At 25.0% G+C, this 23,774-nt stretch overlaps 1 protein-coding gene across 2 annotated transcripts in view; it reads left to right on the forward strand.

The window, feature by feature from the left end:
- LOC129963284 (histone-lysine N-methyltransferase SETD2-like) overlaps positions 1-23,774 on the forward strand; it is a 45,567-nt gene that overhangs the window by 9,241 nt on the left and 12,552 nt on the right. For both annotated transcript variants that reach the window (XM_056077551.1, XM_056077552.1), the window contains exons 7-11: positions 3,736-3,833; positions 4,097-4,256; positions 6,815-6,946; positions 8,239-8,343; positions 11,320-11,784. In XM_056077551.1, the coding sequence (XP_055933526.1) occupies positions 3,736-3,833; positions 4,097-4,256; positions 6,815-6,946; positions 8,239-8,343; positions 11,320-11,784 (960 nt within the window). The remainder of the gene's footprint in view (positions 1-3,735; positions 3,834-4,096; positions 4,257-6,814; positions 6,947-8,238; positions 8,344-11,319; positions 11,785-23,774) is intronic.

Raw genomic sequence — 23,774 nt, forward strand, 5'->3', positions numbered from 1 at the left:
TATTGGCTTTAAAATCCCAAAAATTGCTGGAAACACAGCATTTAGTCTCCTTTAAAAAAAAAAACAGGTGTCAGCACAGGCAATTTTAGTATCTTTTATGACATTAATTTTATGTAAAAAAAACCCCAATTTTTTTTTTTTTTTTTTTTTTTTTTTTTCTAATTTGGAAATTTGGAGGGGGGGTTAAGAAATGAAATTTTATCAAATTTAATCACCCATTTTCTTATAATATAAATGGGGTTTTAAATCATAATTTTGTTTAATCTTCATATTAATTGAAGCTCAAACTAAATTGGCTGATCCACAGATGTCATGATTGAAGGACACCGTCCATTTAGAGCGTCTATTTCATCATTCATCTCTCTTCTTGTGAAACGTGTAATTTGCTATTTTGCAGAGGAGGTTGTAATGCTGATTCTGGGTTCAGGGAGAAGTTTGGTTTATTTATTTTTGAAATCAATGGGATAGGTGACCATGTTAATATTTTTCTATAAAATCATGTTACATTATATTATATAAACCATGTCAATATATTTATATATGTTATTATTTTGTCGTGAATGAAATAGCTGTCAATTTTAACATGTATATTGTAAGTTTACAGGTGCTTTTAAAGTGAAAAAAAATTAATGCCAATGCTAACTTACAAAGAATATCAAAATCTTACACATCTAAATTTGGAAACAACCCCTTCTCAGAAAATGTTAAATATCTCTCAGTATAATTATGATATATTGATTAAAAGTTGGAGCTTGGGTATTTTTTTCTTTGTAAGATTTTTCATTTCATTTTTTTTTTTTTTTTATGGCATCAAAACATGTTGCATGGGAAATTTCAAAGTTTTTTCAATTTTAAATATGACGACATTCTCTCTACAAAAATTTTACGCACAGCATCTTTTAGTTTTCATTATTACTTTTAAAATGGTACTTTTAGTTCTCACATTTATGATTGATTGCAAAATAAATCCCAAGGGGTTTTATTTTATTTTATTTATTTATTTTTTTCTTCCCCCACACTGAATGAAACCAGTAAGTTAGTCATTGATTCCTTATTTTCAAATTCCATCCAATTTATATCAAGCTTTTAAACTAAAATTTATATGGATTCATGCTTTGTTTTAAATATCTATTATTATTACTGTTATTAAATTTGTAGTATATTATTTGCGTCCATAAAAAGATCCCTGTTTTTGGTATTTATTTATTGTTGTAAAATTTAAAATTTTATGGATATAATTACATTATAGAACAAATTTAAGACATATCAGCAAATTTCATTACTCTTTTTTTATGCAATATAAATATTTAAGCTCATTTTCTAAATTTAGCTCATTTTTTATTCATTCAAATTTTAATGCTCCTGTGTTAAATGTATAAGAATTTGATTGCATCATTTTTATTATCTGCAATAATTTACAAAACATTACAGCAACAAAAATTGAAAAATATCATGAAATAAAAATCAGAAAAAGTAAAACTCACCATTTGATAATTAAATTTTACTCTGATCAAATTTTTGATACAGAGTGAAGTTTGAAAATCAGCTATGAATTGTACTTTAAGCATGTTTTTCCTTTTAAATTCATTTGTGTTAGTACAATCTGTACTTTTATGTTTTCAGAAACATTTTACTTTACTTCTATTTCATGATATATTTTTCATAAAATTATTATTTTTTTTTATGTAAAAAATTATTTTTAGTGGTATATCAATTTGCCTGTCATTTAATAACTTTCCAAATTTTGCTGTTCATCAATGTTGATTGGTAATTTCAATATTTATTGAGCTTTCGATAATGAACGAACTTTCGATTCTTAATCACTCGTGACATTCAGAATATTTATTGGTAATATCTTTCAGTTGGATTCGAAGGCATCAATTCAGATGAATTTTGGGAGAGTTCTGTATGTTGATAAATTATTCAGATTTTATGTATTGAAGTAAAATATATATTGGAATGTTTATCATTTTTGTTTTTTATATCATATTCTTCTATATATTACCAAAGATATATAAATTTTCCTGAACTTTATACTTCTAAAAATATTGCTTCATTTTTATTTCATGATAAAGATTATTTTTGGTGATAACTGGTTCATCCATCATTTGTTAACTATTTAAATGTTGCTGCTTATCAATTTGATAGAGCATTCAGTGTGAATCAAACTTTTAAAAGCTCAGAGAATCAGTCTTGGCAATATTTTATTTTCTTTTTGTTTACATGGTAATGAAACTGGTTCTATGTAAATAAAATGACCAATGTTAATTTGAATTTAATCAAAGATAAATGATTTTACAGGATTTTATTTGAGATTATATGATTAAATTATATGTTGTATTTCTTTTATACTCCTTTATAATTTAAAGAAAATTTTATTTTGAAGCATTCAAACATTTGAATTGTCTAAAAAAATTTCCCAATTTAAATTATGTTTTTTGTTGAAATATTTTATCTTTAGTTTTTTAATCTATAATTGTCTTTTATATAACACTTTTTAATATTCTAATTTGCAGTTATATAATTCGATTCTCACAGTATGCCTAAATATTGATAGAATAAGCCAAATTGCTTTTAATATGCCAAAACATAAGCGTTTTGTTTTAATGTTGATTGTTTTTGTTAATAGATATGAGAGCATTTCTCTTTTATTTATCTATATATTCTGATTGCCTTAGAATTGAAAACCTTTCCTGAAACTTTTAATGCATTGCAGTGTTCTGCCTTAAATGCACTTACACTCCATAATATTTAATATTCATGTACATTTGGGAATTTCTTCTGAAATAGTATATTCTAGCTTCTTTGTTTGTTGCAATTTAAACTAAATCGGTCTCTTTTTTTTTTTTCTTTTTTTTTTTATAAAAATGTATTTATATATTGAATTAATTTTGCATATCATAGATCATTTTCGATTTCACGATTTGTCGAGGCTACTTAATTTAGCATGTGAAGGATAAAAGGACCTGCCATTTTCTAAATAAACATTAAAGATGACATTTGAAAAATTATTCCATTATTGAACAAATGAACTATTGTGAAATGCAAACATAACTGAAATGAAATTCTACTGCAGCACTTTCTATTGAAAGGATTTTAATCTCATTGCTTTTTAATTATTTTATTGATAGGAAAAACACAAATATTTTTATACAAATGGTGAGCAGCATAACTAAAAAGTCATCTTATTTAGAGAAATTCTGATAATGCAGTAAGCAAAGAGATTTATAATTTCTTATTGCTATAAAATAAATAAATAATAAAATTGTGATATATCAATTTTTCTTGGACGAGACAGACGAGGATCAATCATTGCCCAGACTTAGTTTTGATACACTGTGACTATTTCATGCATTGTGAAATTTCAGAATGGTTATTTTAGAAAATATGTATTGTCAAGGAAATGATGTAATTATTCCTTTTTTCTGTCTTGTCCCTCCAAAAAAAAGTCTGATGCTCATTCAATTAAATTGTATAAGTAACAGTTACTTTACATTCGCTTTTCAAAAATGTAAAAGATAAAAATGATGTTGACGGTTATTAATTATCTGTAAAATAGCATTCTAGGTCTTTCAGAATATTTATCAATTAAAATAAACTTCGACTACTTTTAAATTCTTGTATTATAACAAAGTAATTTTGTGGAAGCAATACAAATTTTCCCTCTTTTTTTTTTTTTTTTTTTTTTTGAAAATTATCTTTATTTTGTAATTATATTTATTTTTCTGTTTCTAGTGGACTGTTAATGGTGAATTACGTGTTGGAGTATTTGCTAGACGTCCTATTTCTGTTGGAGAAGAATTTACTTTAGATTATAAGTTCCAGCGTTATGGGTGAGGAAATATATATATTTGAAATAATTTTAATGTGTATGATAAATTGTGATACTAAAATCATCTATTAAAAGATCTAATGTTTTTATTAAGTATTATCAAAAAACGTAAGCATTTATTTAATATCTTTTTATTAATATCTTCTTAAATTAATTCCTAAAAGTTTTATCTTTTTTTTATAAAATGATTTTTTTTTTTTTTTTTTTTTTTTTTACCAGAGCTAATATCCTTTATTAATTGACTTTTCTTTTTCAATTTTGTAGCCGTGAAGCTCAAAAGTGTTTTTGTGGCTCTGCTCTTTGTTCAGGCTATATAGGTGGAGAGAAACAAATATCTATAGATGCATACAGTGGTGTTAGATCTAATGTCTCAAAAAGGAAGAAAGGATCAGATGATAAAAAGAGAGAATGGGAAGATCTAGCAGTAAGAAAAAATAATATTCTCTATGTGTGTATTTCTTTATTGTTAATTTCATTACTTTATAATAAAAATGGGTTTTGCTCACTTGCATGTGATTTTAATAATTTTTAAATTGACATTTTTATTTATTTTATATTTTGTAACAATGTTCTTATGCAGTATATGTAATGTTTAATTGTCTTTAAAATGTATAGGATATTCCAAAAAGGTTAAATGGTTTTTTTTTTTTTTTTTTTACCTGCTGGGGATAATTGTAAGTTGCCAAAGCGTTTGAAACGAGATTAGAAATTAATTTATTTAATGTAATAGTCTTGCTGTTAATTTTTTAACATCAAGACTTAACAGCATACTTGTATCTTTTAAATTGACTGAATTATCTATATATATATAATATAATATAAAAAGCAGGAAATATGGCTTGTGAAATGGCTTTTTTTGCTATTTAAAACTGTGAAAAATGAAACATTATGTGCAATAAACAATTGTGTTCCATGATAATTAATGAAATGAAAAAATAACTTGTTTATAGTTATTTTTTTTTTCAAAAATTATTTTGTTGTATTGACTTATAAGCAAAGTTTTAATAATGCAAATTAACATAACAGTATTCATGGCTACTTATAAGAATAAGAATTAGTTAAAATTTAAATAAAATTTAACAAATATATTATTAAAACAATGCTGATTCAATTTAAATTGACTATTATGATGTGAATGTCTCTATTATAATCCAATATAAAGGAAATACATTATTAAAAAGGCAAAATTGAAGAAATAATCAAAGACCACAAAAATTAATTAACATTCTTATATGCAAATTATGGAAAAGAATCAAAGTATGCTGTATATTTAAAATCTGATTTGTTGCCTATCATTTTATAGTTTATTATGAGAACAATCATCTTGGAATTCATCATATAAGAACTCAGTTTACTTGAATTTGTATTGGTCTTTACCCCAAATACAAAAAAAAAAAAAAATGTCTTATTGCTATTGTTTCTAGTTCTTGAAATAGTAGAATATATTTTTTTCTAACATATGATTATCATTATTTATAAAGCATTACTCTATAATTTTAAAGATGCGAGTATTTAATTTATAATAATATTGCAGAAAAATGACTAATGAACCAATTTTAACTAAGAAAATGAAACAAAAATTTAAAAAGTGGAACTTTTTAAAAGTTAGTCATGTGACCATTTCGGTGTTTTTGGAATCTTGTACATTAATGACTGTTCCAATAATTTACTGTGTATATATATATATCTATATATATTGTTGATGCTTATGTTACTAGCTGTTCATCCATAATGTACATACTTACAATATAATATAATAATGTATATATAAGTATAATGTATATACTTTAAATAATCAGTGAAAACAAAGAGCCAGCCCCACAAATACTTTACAGCATTCACCATTTCATATTCCGTGTGACAGTTAATGGCATCTAATTACATCATCTCTGTCCTCTGCTCTCAACCACTGTTCATTCTTTGTGGGGAACTACATTGACAATTTCCCAAACTACTAAAACAAATCACTAAATAAAGTATCAAACCTACAGGTTTAAGTTGTTTTTATTTTGTAAGAAAACTCATGAATTCTCGATGCATTATGATGGATCATCTATTCTCTCCACCACCATTTCCGAGAGAAAATAAAATTAGTGCTCCAGGCTTCAGAAATTGAACCAATTTCACCATTTTGCAAACATGGATAACCAGTCAGAATGCTATGTCATTATTATGTAATCATGATTTTAAATAATATGTTCTGTTGTTTTGATAAAATGTATTTCATCAAAGTTAGTCAAAGACTATATTAATACCATTAATGTGATAGTCTAAGGCAGCTTATATTTAGTCATATCAACCAATTTTGATGAGCTAATCTGAACAAAGAATATTAAAAGTATAGTTACAATAATATAAGTAAAAATTAATATAGAAAAAAGTTATTTTAAATTATATTTGCACTAATGAATGGCCGATTCTGATAAATTAAATATATTGCAAAGTGCCAAAATTATTATACATGTAATAAAAAATATGCAGACTCAGTATTAAAGTTGGATCTGTCAAAACTTTATTTTACAATATCTCTTGAAATGGAATGGAATAGATGGTCATTGATGACATATCTGAGATTCATGAGCATTTATATGAAGCACAAAAAAAAAAAAAAAAATGAAGTTAGTATTGTGATTGTCAATACAAAAACTGCCATGGCTTTTTTATTTATTTAGAATGTGTACAGTAAATTTTATATATATATATTCTCCCCTCCTTGGTCATGGCAGATGTTAAGAAAATTTCTAGCTATTTGTAAATTATCTTGGGACCATAAGTTTTCATATGAGGGGGTGGGGACCTAAAATAGTACTAATGGTTCAGGCTGGGTAACGGTTTTCCCTGTTGTTTTAAATAACTCAAGGAAATAATGATAGCTCTCTTCGATTCTTTACTTCTCCCACAGATTTAACTGGAGTTTGTGTTCTTAATTTTATTTCGTATGAGGATATATTTTAATTTTTATTGCTCCCTACTCCCTCCTAGTTGGAAGAAGAAATAGAAAAGCTGAATTCTGTCAAGGGACTTAGAAATAGAGAAGAAACATTGAAATTTGCAAGACTAATGGTCCGGGCTGAGGAAAGTAGTGCACGGCACCAGTTACTTGATATTATTATTGTAAGTATAAATTAATTTAGAAATTTGATGTGTTATTTAGTTCAGTGTTTTGAATGGTTTATTTTATACAAATAAGTGTTTCATGCATATGAAAAATATGCAATTTCACTACTTTATAAAAAGAAAGGGGGGAGCAATCTTTCCTATGCATCTTTTGCTATCAAAAGAGAAAAAAAAATGAATATTGATGTTAATATTTTTATAAAAAATATTTTATGAATATTTTCTTGCACAAATAATAAGAAAATGGTGAATTTCCTGGGGCCATTTTTATAAAACTTCAATTGAACGTATGTTAAAAGGAATTTGTTAATGATATACGATTATTCTTCAAATTAATTAGAAAATTTGATTAGAATTTTTATTTATTCAAACACACAATTAATTTAATTTCATTTGGAAGTTAGAGCTAAGTATTGTTTCATAAGTGTTAATTAGCCATCTGTCTCTCAATGTAATTCCTAATTATATTGAGATCTAATCTTTTCCCATGTTCATTGTTTTTTATAATTATTTTGTTGTAATACAAAAGGGAATACTGTTTTTTAATCTATAAAATAAGTGGGAAAAATAAAAATTTCTGATATTTTTGTCAATTAGGTATTTAATTTACAGTTTATATAGTCAGTCTATTGTAAAGCTTTGTTGTGGTAGAAAAAAAAAAGAAAGCAGTACAATAGTACTTAATTAAACTAATATAGAAAATCAACAATGTCAATTTTACATCCCCAAACTATGCTACTATTTCTCATCCCATGTAACTGAAAAGAATTTAAATCCCAAACTGAATTTATTTATGTTCTTTGATTTATTTAAGGGTAATCTTTTTAAAACAAATATATGAAAAGATGTTTTTTTATAAAATAGCGTTAATTCACTTTCTGCTTTTATTTATTTATAATGATTCTTTATCTTTGAGCTTTAAAGTAATTTCTATAAAAGTTTGTATCAACAAAAAGAAAAAAATATGGTAAATGATTCACTATTTTTTTTTTTTTTCAAACATTTACAGATATTTTGATCTAGCTCTTAAAATTAAAATGTAGCATTTGTGTAATATTTAGTTTTTAATTTTTTTACCATAAAAAAATCAATAAGGAACTTATTTTTAAGTCATTTATATTTTTCAAATAACTTTATTATTATTATTTATCACATGATACTTTAATCACAATTTCTTTTTCTCCCTCTTCCTTCCTTAGATTGTGAATATAAATTTATTTTTACATGGGAAATGCATTATATATATATATAATAATATCCATTATTTAGATATATTTTATTTTTAACAGAAAACTGAAGAACAAGCATGTTTACGACTGTTTTTGGATTACCATGGACTTCCTTTGCTCTGGAGTTGGATGACAGATACTGTTGAACTAGATTTAAAAATAAAGGTACTTTTGTCACTATTTTTTTTAATTAGATATTTATGTTAAAGCCAAAATAATTTGAAAAAAATTAATTTATAGTATACCGAATAATAAGTTATTGTAGCTGTTATTTTTCAGCTTAATAACTGTTTCATTAAGTAATTTAAATTTCTAAATATTAGCATTTAACCTCAATGGACAGTGATAGCCAATATATATATGCAGGGTGTCACAAGAAAAGTGGAATGAGCACTTATCTTTTTAAATATTGCACCTACAGAGACTTCCTTTAAATTGCTAAGGAAGTGACAATTACTTACAATCAGTAAATAAGATAGGCAATTATATGAAAATACTTTGGCTTCTGTGAAGATTGGAATTAAAAATTTTAACAGAAAAATAAATTTTCATAAGACCCCAGTAGGGTTTAAATGTCAAATAAAATGCTTCTCTTGCATTCCTCTATGAACAAAGTTTCTAATTTTTCTCTTCAAAATTTAGTGAGATGTGCTAATTTTAAATTTAGAAAAGCTTTTGGAAAAACATTTATTATGTTCAGATCTCAATATAAATATTCATTATATTGAAATTTAAGAAATTAATTATTTAAAATATTTTAGAGAAGTAGTGGAATGCTGAAGAAGAAAGAAAACATTTAACTTGCAATTATGTACTTGTGCCGAGCTTAAACCTTTGGGTACACATTTATTTGAAAAATTTTTTACACTTGGAACATATTTAATTTTGTGGGAAAGTAAGAGCAGTAGATTTTATGCAAGAATTAATGTATTTCTTATTATTCATTATATATACTCCTACATTATATATACTTGTCTCAGTTTCAGTGATGTATCAGAACATCATGTGTGTCCTTGCCCAAACAAATGCATGACATATTGATATGTCAAATGTTGCCAAAGGGTTAATAATAGAATGATATATTCCAGTAGCAAGGAAAGTTTTTAAATGCTTATATTTTGCATTGTATGTAATTGTAATGCCAACCTAGTTACAGAAAAGTGCTAACATTTTTTCCCCAAGTTCTCTGCATTCTTGCATAATATATCTATAGCTCTCTATGTATCAACAGCGAAGCAATTGTAGATTATTTTATTCTTACTTCCTTGGGAAGGACAAAATTTTATGTATTGTTGTTCAAGTGTTGACACATGAGCTTATTTATTTTTCATGGTATCCTCATGCTAGTGTATTAACAACCATTTGAGAATGCATCATGCAAACATGACAGTGCAGAAAATATTTCAGTGTAATTATACGAATCCATATGATAACATTCATGAGCAGTTTCAATCAAAGCAAGAGCAGCAAATAAAGTTTTACAATTGGGCATGATTTTGGGTGAATTCAAATCTTTAATTCCTTATAAATATAATTTGGATGGACAAATCTCACTTTAATTGAGATAGAAGCATCAATGGCAAAAGTATCACTTGAACAATAAAGTCCTTTCATTGTGCAAGAGGCTTATCATTAGCAATAGTTTTCTACAAATATATAGTGAATTTTTAGAAACTTTGTGATCCAATTTGTACAACATGTTCAATGGTGATTGATACATTCAGTTAATTTTTAGTGGCATTAACTCTTTGATCTTTGATAGATGTAGTCATAATTTGATGGTGCTCCTTTTCGTCATACATCAATATATTGTTTTACAATGGTAAGATGCTAAATTCTTAGATGGATTGATTTACTAGGATCTGCTGAATTTCCTTCTATATCATCTGATTTGACTCCTAGTAACTTTTATTTATGGTGCTGCTTACATTCTTCTGTGTATAACACACCTCCTGTAAATATAGCAGGTCTTTGGCGACAAATACAAGAAGCTTGTATTGGATGTCAAAAGTGAAGTCTCATGTACACGTTAAAAGAATATAACTTTGTGTAGATTTCGAAGATGTTCATTTTGAACAAGTTTTTTAAGTACTTCAATTAATGTTTTATTTGGAAAGTTTTCAAAATTTAGTGAAATGTGATAAATTCATCTTTATGCAAATCCATTATGATATCACCCTTTTAATAAAATTTTTATATATATATATTATTCCCAAAGTAGATTACAAAAGACTAACTCAAACGCCAATTAGAGATATGGAAAAATGATATAAATTAATAAATTTGCCTTTCTATGTCTCTACAAAAAGATAAATAGATGGAAGAGATAGATAAATCAGATAGAAAAATGATACTTTGTTTGCTTATAGATGAGTTCAGAGAAACATTTTACTCATTGAAATCTTTTTCTCTATGAGTGTTGCATAAAAAATTTTATTTTCGTAACTTTTTATTCAAAATCTCTACAGAAGTCATTTTCACAGATTTGGCATCTTATGTGATGAAATGTTCAAATAGTTAAGGTAATAAGTGCTTATTCTACTTTTGGGGAGCATCATGTTTGTGTATGTATATAATATAAAGTTTTATATATATGCAGTCAGTACTCTTGATTATGTAATTTTTTTTATTATTAAAATGAGAATGTTGATTTAAAATTCAAAATCTATTCAAATTATCTCTGCAATATCCAAATTGAGAACAAGTGATTAAAGATAATAAATTAATGAACAATTTTTTAAAATTTTAAGAATTTAACTAAGACAAAAAGCAGATAATCTTTAATAAATTAATAAAAAAATATATTATAAACTGAACAGTTAATTGAAACTGATTTTAAGAGTGAATGATAATAAATCACAATTATTAGTACACCAATTTAAAAATAATGGAAAGAATATAGAAAGAAGTGAATTCTGTTAGAACTCATTTAAGATTTTTTATGCTAATCATGGCAAAAATCAAATTTTTATTTAATTGATAACAGCTGACTTGGCAGCGCTCCACTATTGCTAGATGTGCCACATTGTAGTGTTTTTGTGAAAAAAATATATTTCAAGATTATAAAGGCTTGAAATGATTAAAATGGAAAAAAAAATACATGAAAGGGGATTATTTTTAATTGAATTCATTACTTTTCAGATTTTGCAAGTTTTAGCATTACTTCCAGTTTCAAATAAAACGATGCTGCTTGATAGCAAAGTTATGAACATTGTTGAAAAATGGGTAAAGGAGTTTGCTGCTGATAAACAGGAGGATTCCGACATTAAAGAATTACAATCTTCATTGACATCACTTTCTGATGAAAATTCTGAACCTGTATGTAAAAAGCTAAAAAATGTTGAGATTTCTGATAGTGAAACTGACAGCAATGGTTCTAACAATACTAATGAAAATGCTTCTGAAAGTTCCATATTAAATGAAAACTTCAAAACTGAAATTCTGAAAAGTGAAATGTCACCATCTGAACCTGCAGCAGATGTCAAATCTCCCAGTGATTTTCAAAATTCCAAAATTGAGCCGAAGGAAGATGATCCTCAATATGAACTTAAGAAAAGCATTTTAAGTAAAGGAGTTGATCTTTTAAATAACTGGAAAAACCTGAAAGTAAGTTTTGTATTTATTAATATTATTTTGACCATTTTTCTTTTATATTTATAAATAAGATTAATTTTATCAAAAATTGAAAACAAAATCTGTACTTTTTTATCATTTATTATGCATTAAATGTAGCCAGTAATGGCTATATAATTTACTCTACAAATGCAAATAATATTGAGCCTTTTCTGTATTCATATCATTTATGAATAATGTAATGAAATGCGGTAAATTCTTGTCATATGTCATTGTATGGTAAGAATTTATGTTACTGTTGCAAAAGTAAAATAATTGTATTTCTTTAAAGTGAAAGCTTGTTCCATGTTAAATTATTAACAAGGTAAGTGGATAATTTTCTGTTAATCTGACAGCAGTGAAAGGAAATATGTGCAGTTTTTCCATTAACAGTATTTGCCAAAAAACACAGTCCTGTATCTCTTTTTTAAGTAATTCAGTCTCTGTACTTAATGTAATTCTGCATCCTTTGGTGAGTGATTTTGAGACGAAAATTTAACAATTCTGTTGTCAAACTAATGAGAAAAGATCTGGAAAAAAATTTTTTAATAATTTTGAATTTATTGATAACTGTATATATTTTTTTTATCCTAAATCAAAAGATATTATATTAGTAACATTTGATTGAATGCATTTTGAAATATTAGTTTTTGATGAAAATTAATTGCCAATTCTTACTATTTAATATTAGTACAGTTAATAAACAGTATTGTCATGTCACCAAGACAACCAGGGAAATGCAAGGATTTTTATAATCATTTTTAAAAAATGGGTAAATTTGAAAAATTCCATAAAAACCTGGAAAATGCAGAAAATTTTAAATTTCTTAGGTTTTTTTTTTTTTTTTTTAATCTATAAAATGCCATTTTTTTGACATTGCAAGAATAAAATATCGTAGCTATAGCACCAAAAATGAAACAATTGTGTAATAATGGAAACTCGTCCCTTTTCTACTCTCTCCCCCTTTTTTTATATAGATCAGTCTAATTACGATTTTAAAGACTTGTTCTCTTTTTGTGATATTCCCACATTGCAGCTAATGAGGATGCACAAGACTACTATTATTTTATATATAGAGAGAATAAAATAAATTTCTCTAGCAGGAACAGCAACTAATATTTCATCTATGGAAGCAATGCTGTAGTATTCAATCACAGACACGTGAATTTAATGTAAAGCTTAGCTATTATTTGAGAAATCGTGAGTATATTTAGAATAGATTTAAAAAAAAAAAAATTAAGCAATGACCTTTTAAAACTCCATAATTAGGATTGTATGAATAAAAATTTCAATTCTTGCTTAGCTGAATGGATCAGAGAAGTTCTGTAAAATCCATTTGGTGCATACAGCCTTGCAAAAAGATAATAAGCTTAAGTAATAATGGAAAACAAGTACTTACTAATCATGTCAAAAGAGGAAAACATGCAAAATTATGTACCAGTTCAAAAAGGTAATAATTGATAGTGGACTTAAGGTACGTAAAAGGAATACAGGAGATAATATGCCAAGTCCAAAAACATCAAATTTGATCAAATATATAAAATTTAGAAGAAATATATCATTAAGGTATTGTAAAATTCAAAACTTTTAAATTATATATATATAATATATAGTTAATGGAAATTGTCAAACATTTTATCTGGTAAATTTGTTGAAAGATAATTTCTGTTGAAATATTAATTTATTTATATACATAAATTATATATATCACATTAAATATTCTAAATTATTTGAGAATATGTTGAATTTTTCCTTGATCACTCCCATAATATCTTAGAACTTTCTGATAAACTTTCATATTGTAATTATGAATAGGTGTAGCTCAAATATAGGAACTGCAGAACCTTATTGGAGCATAAAAATTGTCTTACTTTTTTTTGTTTGATTTTGCATGTAATATTTATATTCATAGCAATCTAATTTTTTGATGTTTTTAACTTCAGCTGAAAAACAAACAAAAAAAGAAACTAGTTTACTAGAATGAATTTTTCTTGTCAGATTTATCTTGTTCTTTGCCTGAAAAACTTATTTCTGAATACTATAAATTATTTTACACTATAAAGTATATATATATATATATATATATATATATATATATATATTCACTTACTACTGTTAGTGTATGTAACAAGGCTTTTTTTTTTTTTTTTTTTTAAGGTATTTAACAGAGAAAGGTAACATAAGTGATCCAACCCTAAAAATGGGGGGGGGGCTATTTTTAATGCTTTATTTTTCATGCTATAAATTTAAAAATAAATATTATGAAAATTATGAATGATAAATATTGAAAAACAATTGGTAGGTTTAAATGGGTTTTTTTTTTTACACAAAAATTTTTTGGCAATTTTTACAGATATTGGAAAGTCTGAAAAAAAAGTGGGGAAAAAAAGCTTATATTCTTCTGTATAATTTTATTTAATGTTGTAAAATAGAAGTTCTGATTTAGGAAAGAATATAAGTAACTCCAAGCATTAAAATACCTTAACAATTATTAAATGCAATTTAATTTTACATTTTCTGTTATACATTCATTCAAAATAAAAAAGGATGGAAATTGCAATGAATCTCTTAAAGAACATCAATAAGTGTGTTTGCATTGAAAGGCACATCTGTAGGTAGATATAATGCTTTAATTTTTTACCCTTAAATTTGTAATGGAGAAAGAAAAAATGTTGTAATTGATAAAATATTAATATAAAAATATTTGAAGAATCTCTGCTTTTAGAATTTCCCCCTGAAACTAAAAGTTTTAAGAATGTCTACCTATTCATTTATATAATAGTATGATAAAAGCCACTTCTAGTTGTAAATCTATATCAAATTTTAGACAAAATCCAACAAAGAGAATTCTTTTTATCTATTATTTGTGTGCACATTTATGAGATTTGTTTTTGCAAAGGCTTATTGGTCTTTTATAAAAAAGATTGTTACATGCTTGTAATTTATAAAAGAAAAAATAAGAGAAATAAAAAAAATTAACAATTAATTAACTATTTTTGTTAGTAATAGTTTCTAACTAAAAACATCTATTTAATGTTATTTTATTTTTAAGCTATTCAAAATTAATTGAAATGGGCTTTAGTTATACTGAAATCGTAATTATACCCAGTAGCTCTGTAAGTTCTACATTCCTATAATTAGTGTAGTCTGCCAGCTGTAGTTAATCAACATAAATTTAATCATTATCAATTGTGTGACAAATAAAACAATAAATTTTAATACATAGAAGTTATAATTAAATGGGGGTAAATGAATGTATTTGCATATGCATTTAACTGGCATAAACCCAGGAAGAACCTTTAATCATTTAATCTTAAATTACCTATCATTGTTTTGAATTTCTTTCCCTATTTTACTTATATGGCTTTAAGCTGGGCTCTAGTATTCTAATCGGAATTAAAGGTATTTAAAGGTAAGTTATGTTTTTATAGTATGTTTTATCATTAAAATAATTTTGTTACGGAAAAAATTTATTTTTATGAATAATATAAGAATACACATTAGTGCTGTATTTAGAATTACTCTTTTATGCATTGCATTTTGTATCTTTTTACTTTTTTTAACATTACTTTTTCTAATAGATGAAAACTTTATCTTGGAAACATGTATTGACTTTATACTTCATTTATGAAGTTAGTATATGTTTCAAGTATAAATAATTTTGTTTTACATTGATAATAATTTAATTAGCAATCCATTGTTCCTTTTTTATGAAAAATCTAAGAAAACACACTAACTGTATATAGAATTACTCTGTGATCCAACTTCATGCTTTACATTTTGTATATTTTTACTTTTTTTAACATTACTTTTTCTGATAGATGAAAACCTTACCTTGGAAATATGTATTGACTTTGTCTCATTTATGGAGTTAGTATATGTTTCGAGTATAAATAATTTTGTTTTCCGTTGATAATAAGTTAATTAGCAATCCATTGTTCCCTTGAACTTACTTTTTTCCTGTGTTGTAAATGCTGTGCTGAAAATATTAAGAATTAGAAATTTTTTCTATTGAATTGAATGAATGTATAATTGATTTATTCATGGTTAATATTTTATTATATTTGAGGCAACAGAAAGACTTTTTTTTATAAATAAATCAATTTTTAATGTTTGAATTTAAAAGTAAAAAAGCATCAGTGAAGAAGCTTCTGTGGCTTTCCTACTATAGACACATGCTTTTTATAATGTACATATATATGTATGTATTATATAAAACAATTTTTTTTAAAAATAAGCATGGAATTCTTTAATAATTTGTATTTTTCATAATTTTAAGGAAATAGGATTAAAGATTTTTATCTTTTATCAAGATTTCTTTACTAAAGCCATGACATGCACAATATAATGTATTAAATTGGAAGTAGAAAGGAGGAGGAAAAGAACATGTGAAAACCTTTTGAATTCATATAATTTTATAACAGGATTATCTGATATTACATTTTGATCAATGTGTGAAAATGAAAACCTTCATAACTCAGAAATGAAGTGAAAGTGAAGCCGGATATAATTAAAAGCTTATATACATATAACAATAAGCATAGATAACTAAAAATTATTGTTATATGTATATAAATAGTATTCTTATCTCTTTTTAAAAAATATTCAAATATTTATTTTAAAATGTACATTGCATTTGAGTAACCTATTGCTGATTATTTATCAATAACATTTGTTTATTCTAATCTCAAAATCTAATAAGATTAATTTATAAGTTTTCTTAGTTTTGATCCCAAGTTTTAAAGGTGCATTATATTAATATTTATGTAAATTATATTTTATGCAAATCGAATTTAAAAGTGTAAAATGTTTAATTAAACACTCGTTGCTTTAAATTTGTTGTCAATTTTTATAATTGTTAACAAGATTTAATTATATGGATTTTAAAAACTGCAAAAAAGTTGTTCAAATCTGTTTTAATCACAATATCATATTGCTTATTTTAAATTAAAGATCTTAATTTTTAGTAAAAAGATATAAATTAAAAAGATATAATTCTTTTATTATCTTGAATTTATAGAACTGTGAAAATTTATTTTGCTCTTCATCTTTGCATTTGCTTTATTAATTGTAATTTTAAGGTAGCATTTTGTATGATATGCAAGATGCATTCAATATGAATTATAAGTTCAATATTATGTCCATCTTCTATGATAAATTTGAGAATAAGAAGTTCCGATTCTTTTTTTGTAATTCTATTGATTAATTTTATTTAAAAACTAGTTGCCTTTGATAAACCGTTTCAACAGAAATGTTTGTTATATTTGCTTTCAATATAATCTCGTATGTCTAACTTAAGATGAGGGTTCACTTTATAAAGTACTTTTAAGTATTAAATTCTAGTAGACATTAAAGCCATGTTATTTTAATACTGTATATCTGTTTTATTTATTGTGTGCATGAATCCAGTAACACCAGTGCAATTAAAAATGTCATCAGTAATAAATATATAATTTCACCATATGATTCTCATGTAAATTGCAAGGTAAATTATAGTAACCATTAAAAGAGGAAGAAAATCATATAATTAAACTTTTGATGAAGAAGTGAAAATATAAATTTCAAGAAACCACTAAACTTTAAAAAAAATTTTGCAATGTATACATAAAAAAAGAGAAAGAAAGAAAAAAAAATTGCAAAACATTATTTTTGTACATTGCAATAATAATTTCAAGAGTTTTTGCTTAAAATGGTCAAAATCTTAATTAATTTTTTATTAATAATTCAAAATTTTAAAAATAGTTTGAGATATACATTTTTATCCTTCCTTATATCTTTTTTTAAATACAGATGCCAATTTTGGTATTTCTAGGTCAGAAGTCTGTTCTGTACAGAACCAACAGATTTATTCTTAATAAAATAACGAATAAAAAACTTCAATAGCATCCTAATAATCTTATTTCTTTCTGATAGCTTTTTTTTGCTGTTAATAACAATATATCAACAGATTCTTAATATTTTATCATTTTATTAATATGATAATTTCTATAATATATTAGGTTGTTCCAAAGCTCTGATATCTATTTACAGGGGTGTTTGTGCTCCGGGGAAACCCCGGAAATTCCGGGGATCGTCATTCAAAAGGAAGTAGGAATAATAATGAATTATTTATTTTGATCTGGGTAATTTTGTTTGCTTTGAAAGCAGAAAACGCAAGGTCAGTGTGTGTGGTGAAAACTTTTCCTTTCTTTCTCCAAAGGCAGTGATAATGCGTGAAAAGGGGGGGAAAACTTCTTTTTTGTTCTTTTCTTATTGCGAGTTATGGCTCATTCCCCCGGTTCTCGGACATTCTCTTCTGGATTCTTTTCGGCAAGTAGGCGCGGCAGAAAAAAAGGGGAGAGACTTCGTTCGACCAGATGTGCGATCACGTGATCTGGGTTCAAAGGTCTTAATTTTGCAAAAAAAGTAATTCGTTGAACTTTTATAATTAGGTCATTCAATACTTCATAATTGTAATTTTTCATTTCCCCCCCCCCCCTTCTCAAAACTCCAAAATGTCGGTAGTAAGTCCGTAAAAGTTTCAGGGGATTTTTGGGGTCCCACAAACACCCCTGTATTTATTATGTTCGTTTTAAAAAATAATTTCAAGAATTTGTCAAATATAGCTTTGCATTTTTTGAGATGGACTTGACATAGCTTCATGGCATACTGATGCAAATGTGTGCCGTTAGGCTCAAAAGGGTTAAATGATTGGATTTCAGTTAAAGAAAATTTTAACATATGTTTTCTTTTTTGCATGTTTGAAATGTTTAATTTTTTTGTTGGAAATATATAAATTTTATCTAAAAAAATTCCAAAGTTTAATTGAAATACCATGTAAAATATAAATATTTTATAGATTTTTCTTTTTCTTTCTTTTTTTTTTTTTTTTTTTTTTTTCATTCAAGTTTAGTTATATCAAATTCTTGCAATGTCACAGACATGATTTTTATAGAAATAATTGCTTTCTTGAAATCTTATTGATGTCTTTTTCTTTTTAGATCTAACTTTTACAAAACTTTTTCCATTTAATTTTTAATTATTTATTTTTTAATATAGTATTTCCTTTTCAAGAAATGCTGTATCATGAATCATAGAAATCCATTGCCATGTAGTGTTAATACTAAATACATACACTGTTTTCTTTGCCATTTTTGACCTTATACTAATAACAATCTATGGTTTGTTTCAAAAATTTCATATTTTGCTTTTTCAAAATATACCGGCTTAAATGCATAGTTTTTTTATTAGATTGCAATTAGGAATTGTTTCATAAAACTGCAATCAGTATTTTTCATTCTTTTTATTTTTCTGCAAGAAATATCTTGTCAAAATTTCTCAACTTATCCCTGATTATTTGATGAGAGAGAGAGCTGTTTCAGTTTACTGATAATAAGCATAATTAGACCTTAAATTTTATTGCCTTGATTTTTTTTTAAAAAAATTTTATCTTAAGTTTTCTGGAAGTTATCAAATATTGATAACTTTAGGAAATCTGCTTCTTTATAATAAAAAAATTTTCTGGTATGTTTTAAAACTTATATCTTTTAACAAATCTAATGAAATCCCATAGATAGAATGATTTATTTTTCTTCAGATAGATTTAGGAGTTGAAAAGCATACATCCCAACATTGGGAGGGTGGCAAATATATGTGTGTGCTCACTCACTGTAAATTGGACTTGGGTCAAATTTTTTATGATCATTTATGTATTTCATTATATTTTAAGTACTTAATAATTATTTAAAGAATATTTCTTATATATTGTCATTATCATCATATCATTAAGAAATACAAATAAAATTACCATATGCGAGATTCAAAAACTTTTCTGATGAAATTTTAATTTTATTTGTAATTTTTTGGAAATGTTCAATAAAATCTGCAGCAGTTGGCATTTATGAAAAGGGCACATTCCCTGAGGTTTTATGAAATTGTTTATAATTTCTAAATTATAATTATGTACCTTAAATTTCATTCTTGAAATCTTAATTCAAAATGCATTTTGCTTTAATTCCTTAGCTTATCCAAAAAAAATAATTTAATATTGAAGGAAATAGATAGTTTAAAAATCAACCAAGTTTAAAATTCAACTAACAATAAATCATTATAACATATAGATTCTGTCAAACTTGAAATTTTATAAATGTTGTCCTTATTTTGATCTTCATCAATATAGTTATGCTTGTGGATTATTTTTTGGTTTACATCCTTGTATTCTTTATAAAGTGATGTTTATTTCATTGAATTTCTAACTATTTTGAGTTTTTCAGTACTTCTTGTTATTCAGATTATAAATTCATTTATTTGCATACTTTCGGATGTAGATTTACACTGCTCCCTTTTACTGTATTTTAAAGGAAATTATAACTTTTAATTTCTAAATTGTTAATTATATCATATATGATGCTATAATTAATTATATATAATGCTGTTTTCCTGTTTGGGGGCTTTGCTCATAGCATCGTAATATTTTATCAGAAGATAATAACAAATTTAAATATGAAGTTATTTTTAGCATTTTAATTAGAAAGCATCATTTTCAATTGACTTACCATCTATTTTTCGTACTATGCATGTTTTAATGTGTTTTCTTTTTTATCTGAATATGTATTTTAAAAATAAAACTAATTTTTTCTTATTTCAAAAATGTTTTCATTGCTTTATTTCTGAGTGAGAAATTTCACATATAAAAAGAATTGTAACTATACGAACTCTTAACACACTTATAAAAATAATATTCTATTTATGCTGATAGATATTTATAATCGTTATTTACATCCTATATATATATACTTAAAAAATAACATTTGTATACATAATTTTTCTACATTATAAAGTTCTTAGTTTTTTCATATCATTACAGACTTAAATATTGAAAACAATTCAAATTACTCAGAAATTCATTTTAACAATAAAATGTGGAAAAGAAAAAACCTGTACTGACCTCATAAAGTTATAAATTATTTATCCTTCAGTCACAGAAATATGCTTATCATAAACTGACAGCTATTGACATTTGAAATGAAAGAAAGAAAACACAAATTCCTTTGACAGACTGATAAATTGTTGCAGTCTGACAAAACCAGTTTCATTAATTTTCAATTATTCATTTACATGTCCCATTAATGTATATAGATAGTAATTTTTAGGATTGATTGATAACATTACATGAATTTTATGAAACTTGAATTAAATCTATATTTTAAAAATATTATTAAAATACAGTGATTTTTTTTTTTTTGTTAAGCCTAATATCAGGTTTTTTTAATTAAATAAAAAAAATTAACAAGAAATTTTTAAACAGTTCCTGAAAATAAAATACTCGCTATTGATTTTATGCTATTTTTACATTTGTATCTAACGAATTTTATATCCTTGGTACTCCACTGTCTTCTGTTAGTAAGTATTTTCTCATCACTTCGGTTTAAATGTATTATAGATTAAATTATAAAAATATTTCACTTCTACTTCTGGCAAAACATCAGAATAAATTTCAATATCAAAATAAATTACAACAAACCCTATAAATAAAAAATATATATTTTTAATTCAATAAAAAAATTTTGAATCTTTCGAATTATGTCCTGAATTTTCATTTTGATGATTCTATATGCCCACATTACAGTTGAATGTGAACAGATAAGGCATTTTATAAAAGTAGTTAGGTAAACATCCGTACTATCCCTATTAATAAATTTTGGATCTTTTTTTGTAACTTAAAACATCTGACTTAGAACAATCATTATACATATGAAATGTGTTCATCAAAAGATTAGTATTTAGACAATACTTGAAAATATTTGTGGGGCTAATATGTTTTGATCTAGGAATAAAACGAATTGATGTAATATTATCCTTCTTTGAACTAATTCCATACTATTTATGGAAAAGATAAGTGCTTTTAACTTTAAATATTTATTTTTATATTATTTTATTGCCATTTAAAGTAGGTTAACTGCTTAATTTTGGTAGTGAAAAAAAAGAAAATTATTATTATAAATAAACTTTAATTGTTCAATAAAAAAACAAAAATTATCTACAACAAGATAATAACCTGTCATATAGTTAGGGAATGTACGGAATTACCTTACAAGGCAGATAGCAAACACCTCTAGAAATATACAGATCTATGGATAGTAGTATATTTTATTAATGCAATATAAATAAAAACTTTTGAGGTAAGTGCTTCCAAGTAGAAATTAAGTAATTGAGCATTGAATTCTTTAAGTAAATATAATTTTCTTTGAATTTATAAATCTGATTGCTCTTTCTAGTGAATATTTAGATTGCTTCTAATTGCAAAAAGCCTGCATTTTTAATGGCATGATTGTTTTGTACATTCAAAAACAAGATGTGTTAATAAAATTTTACTTACTTAATTTGATCAAATGGCATTCAATTGTTGAGGAAAATTGAAAACGTTTTACTATGAGTGCAAGCTTTTCTTTAGGCATTTATTATTTTTTAAATCATTTAGAAAATTCTTTTTTTATCTGGTTAGTTAACTAATTCTAAACTGAAATGGCATAATCGTGTTTGTAAAATGAATTAAATAAGCTGTGTACTAAAACTTATCTCTAATAGTCAATAAAATACTATAAAATTTAAATTATAAATAAAATGGATTTGTGAATGTCCAGTTGAAAGCTAAACTTTTAAAATCAGACTTTTTCTGTATTTATTATTCAAAATCAGCTTATGCCCATAATGCAAGAATTAGAAACAGTGTTTAAAATCTATTGGTAAATCCATAATCCTTGAAATGTATATATTGTATCCATAATTTTACTCTAATTTTTATAAATATTTACATTTCAGAATACTGATTTGATGTCTTTTTCCTGCAAAATATGAAAAACTTATCATAAATCAAATTAATGCACAATTGAAATTTCATATGAAAACTAAATCAAATATTTAAAAAAACTGTACCAAATATAGAACTTCAAAAGTGCTTTTTACGAAGATATTCTGATTTATGTCTTGCACAATGGCCACCAATATGAAATAGTACTTCTTCATTGTGGAGTATTAATCACCAAATAAATAAAACTCATTTTTAAAAATCTACAACATGCATGTATTGGTTTTGCACTTTCCAATGAATTTTGTTCAAAATATTACATTTAGCTAGTACTCTTCTTGTGCTTTAAAAAGATAGTCAATCATAATATTGCATTTTTAAAAAAATCAAATTTCATTTACCAATCTGTTATGCCATCAAGCAAGTGAACGAATGAAAATCATAACATACTGAACAAATTCAAAAGCTTAAAGTATTCAAATTAGAAATATATAAATTGAATGGATGATTGAAAAAATAAAATTTATTTTGAATGAATGAATATAAATGATCTAATTAGAATAAAATTTTATATATTTTTATAAATTCTTTAAATTTTGATAAATTATTCGGAGAACTGTAACCTCAAATAATATCTATTAAGTACCACATCATAATAAGATTAAAGATTTCATTGTCAAGATTATTTTTTATCCTAGAAATTCTGCAAGCCTTTTTTAAAGAATTTAAAAAAAAAAAAATCCTTCTATACAGATAAGCTTATTCTTCACTTTTTTTGGAATTGAAAACTGTAATATTCATTTTTTATTATAATTTATAGTTAAATTGTAATTATATTCACTACTAAACATTGAAGCAAATTAGTAATGCAAAAAAAAAAGAGACCGTCTTTATTTTTTTATGTCATTTACGAATTTGTGTCAGCGATGGGAATTAGGCAATTGCACAGACTTGAAGGCCTAAGTCTTATATTACTATGTAATATGTCTAATTTTTTTAAACATAGAGGAAAGTTTGTTAATTTTTTATAAAATAACATAAAAATCTGTCTTCTTTTATTTATTTATTATTTAATCCTTATTTACTATATGAATGCTTCAAACAAATTGTGAGGTATCCAACACATTTCTCATTTGGTAAAGTTACATTTTCAGTCTTCAGAAATCAATAGCTCAATATGTCTCTAATATGCTGTTTT

The sequence above is a fragment of the Argiope bruennichi genome, chromosome 3, assembly GCF_947563725.1.
Source record: "Argiope bruennichi chromosome 3, qqArgBrue1.1, whole genome shotgun sequence".
In the NCBI taxonomy this organism is placed as follows: domain Eukaryota; kingdom Metazoa; phylum Arthropoda; class Arachnida; order Araneae; family Araneidae; genus Argiope; species Argiope bruennichi.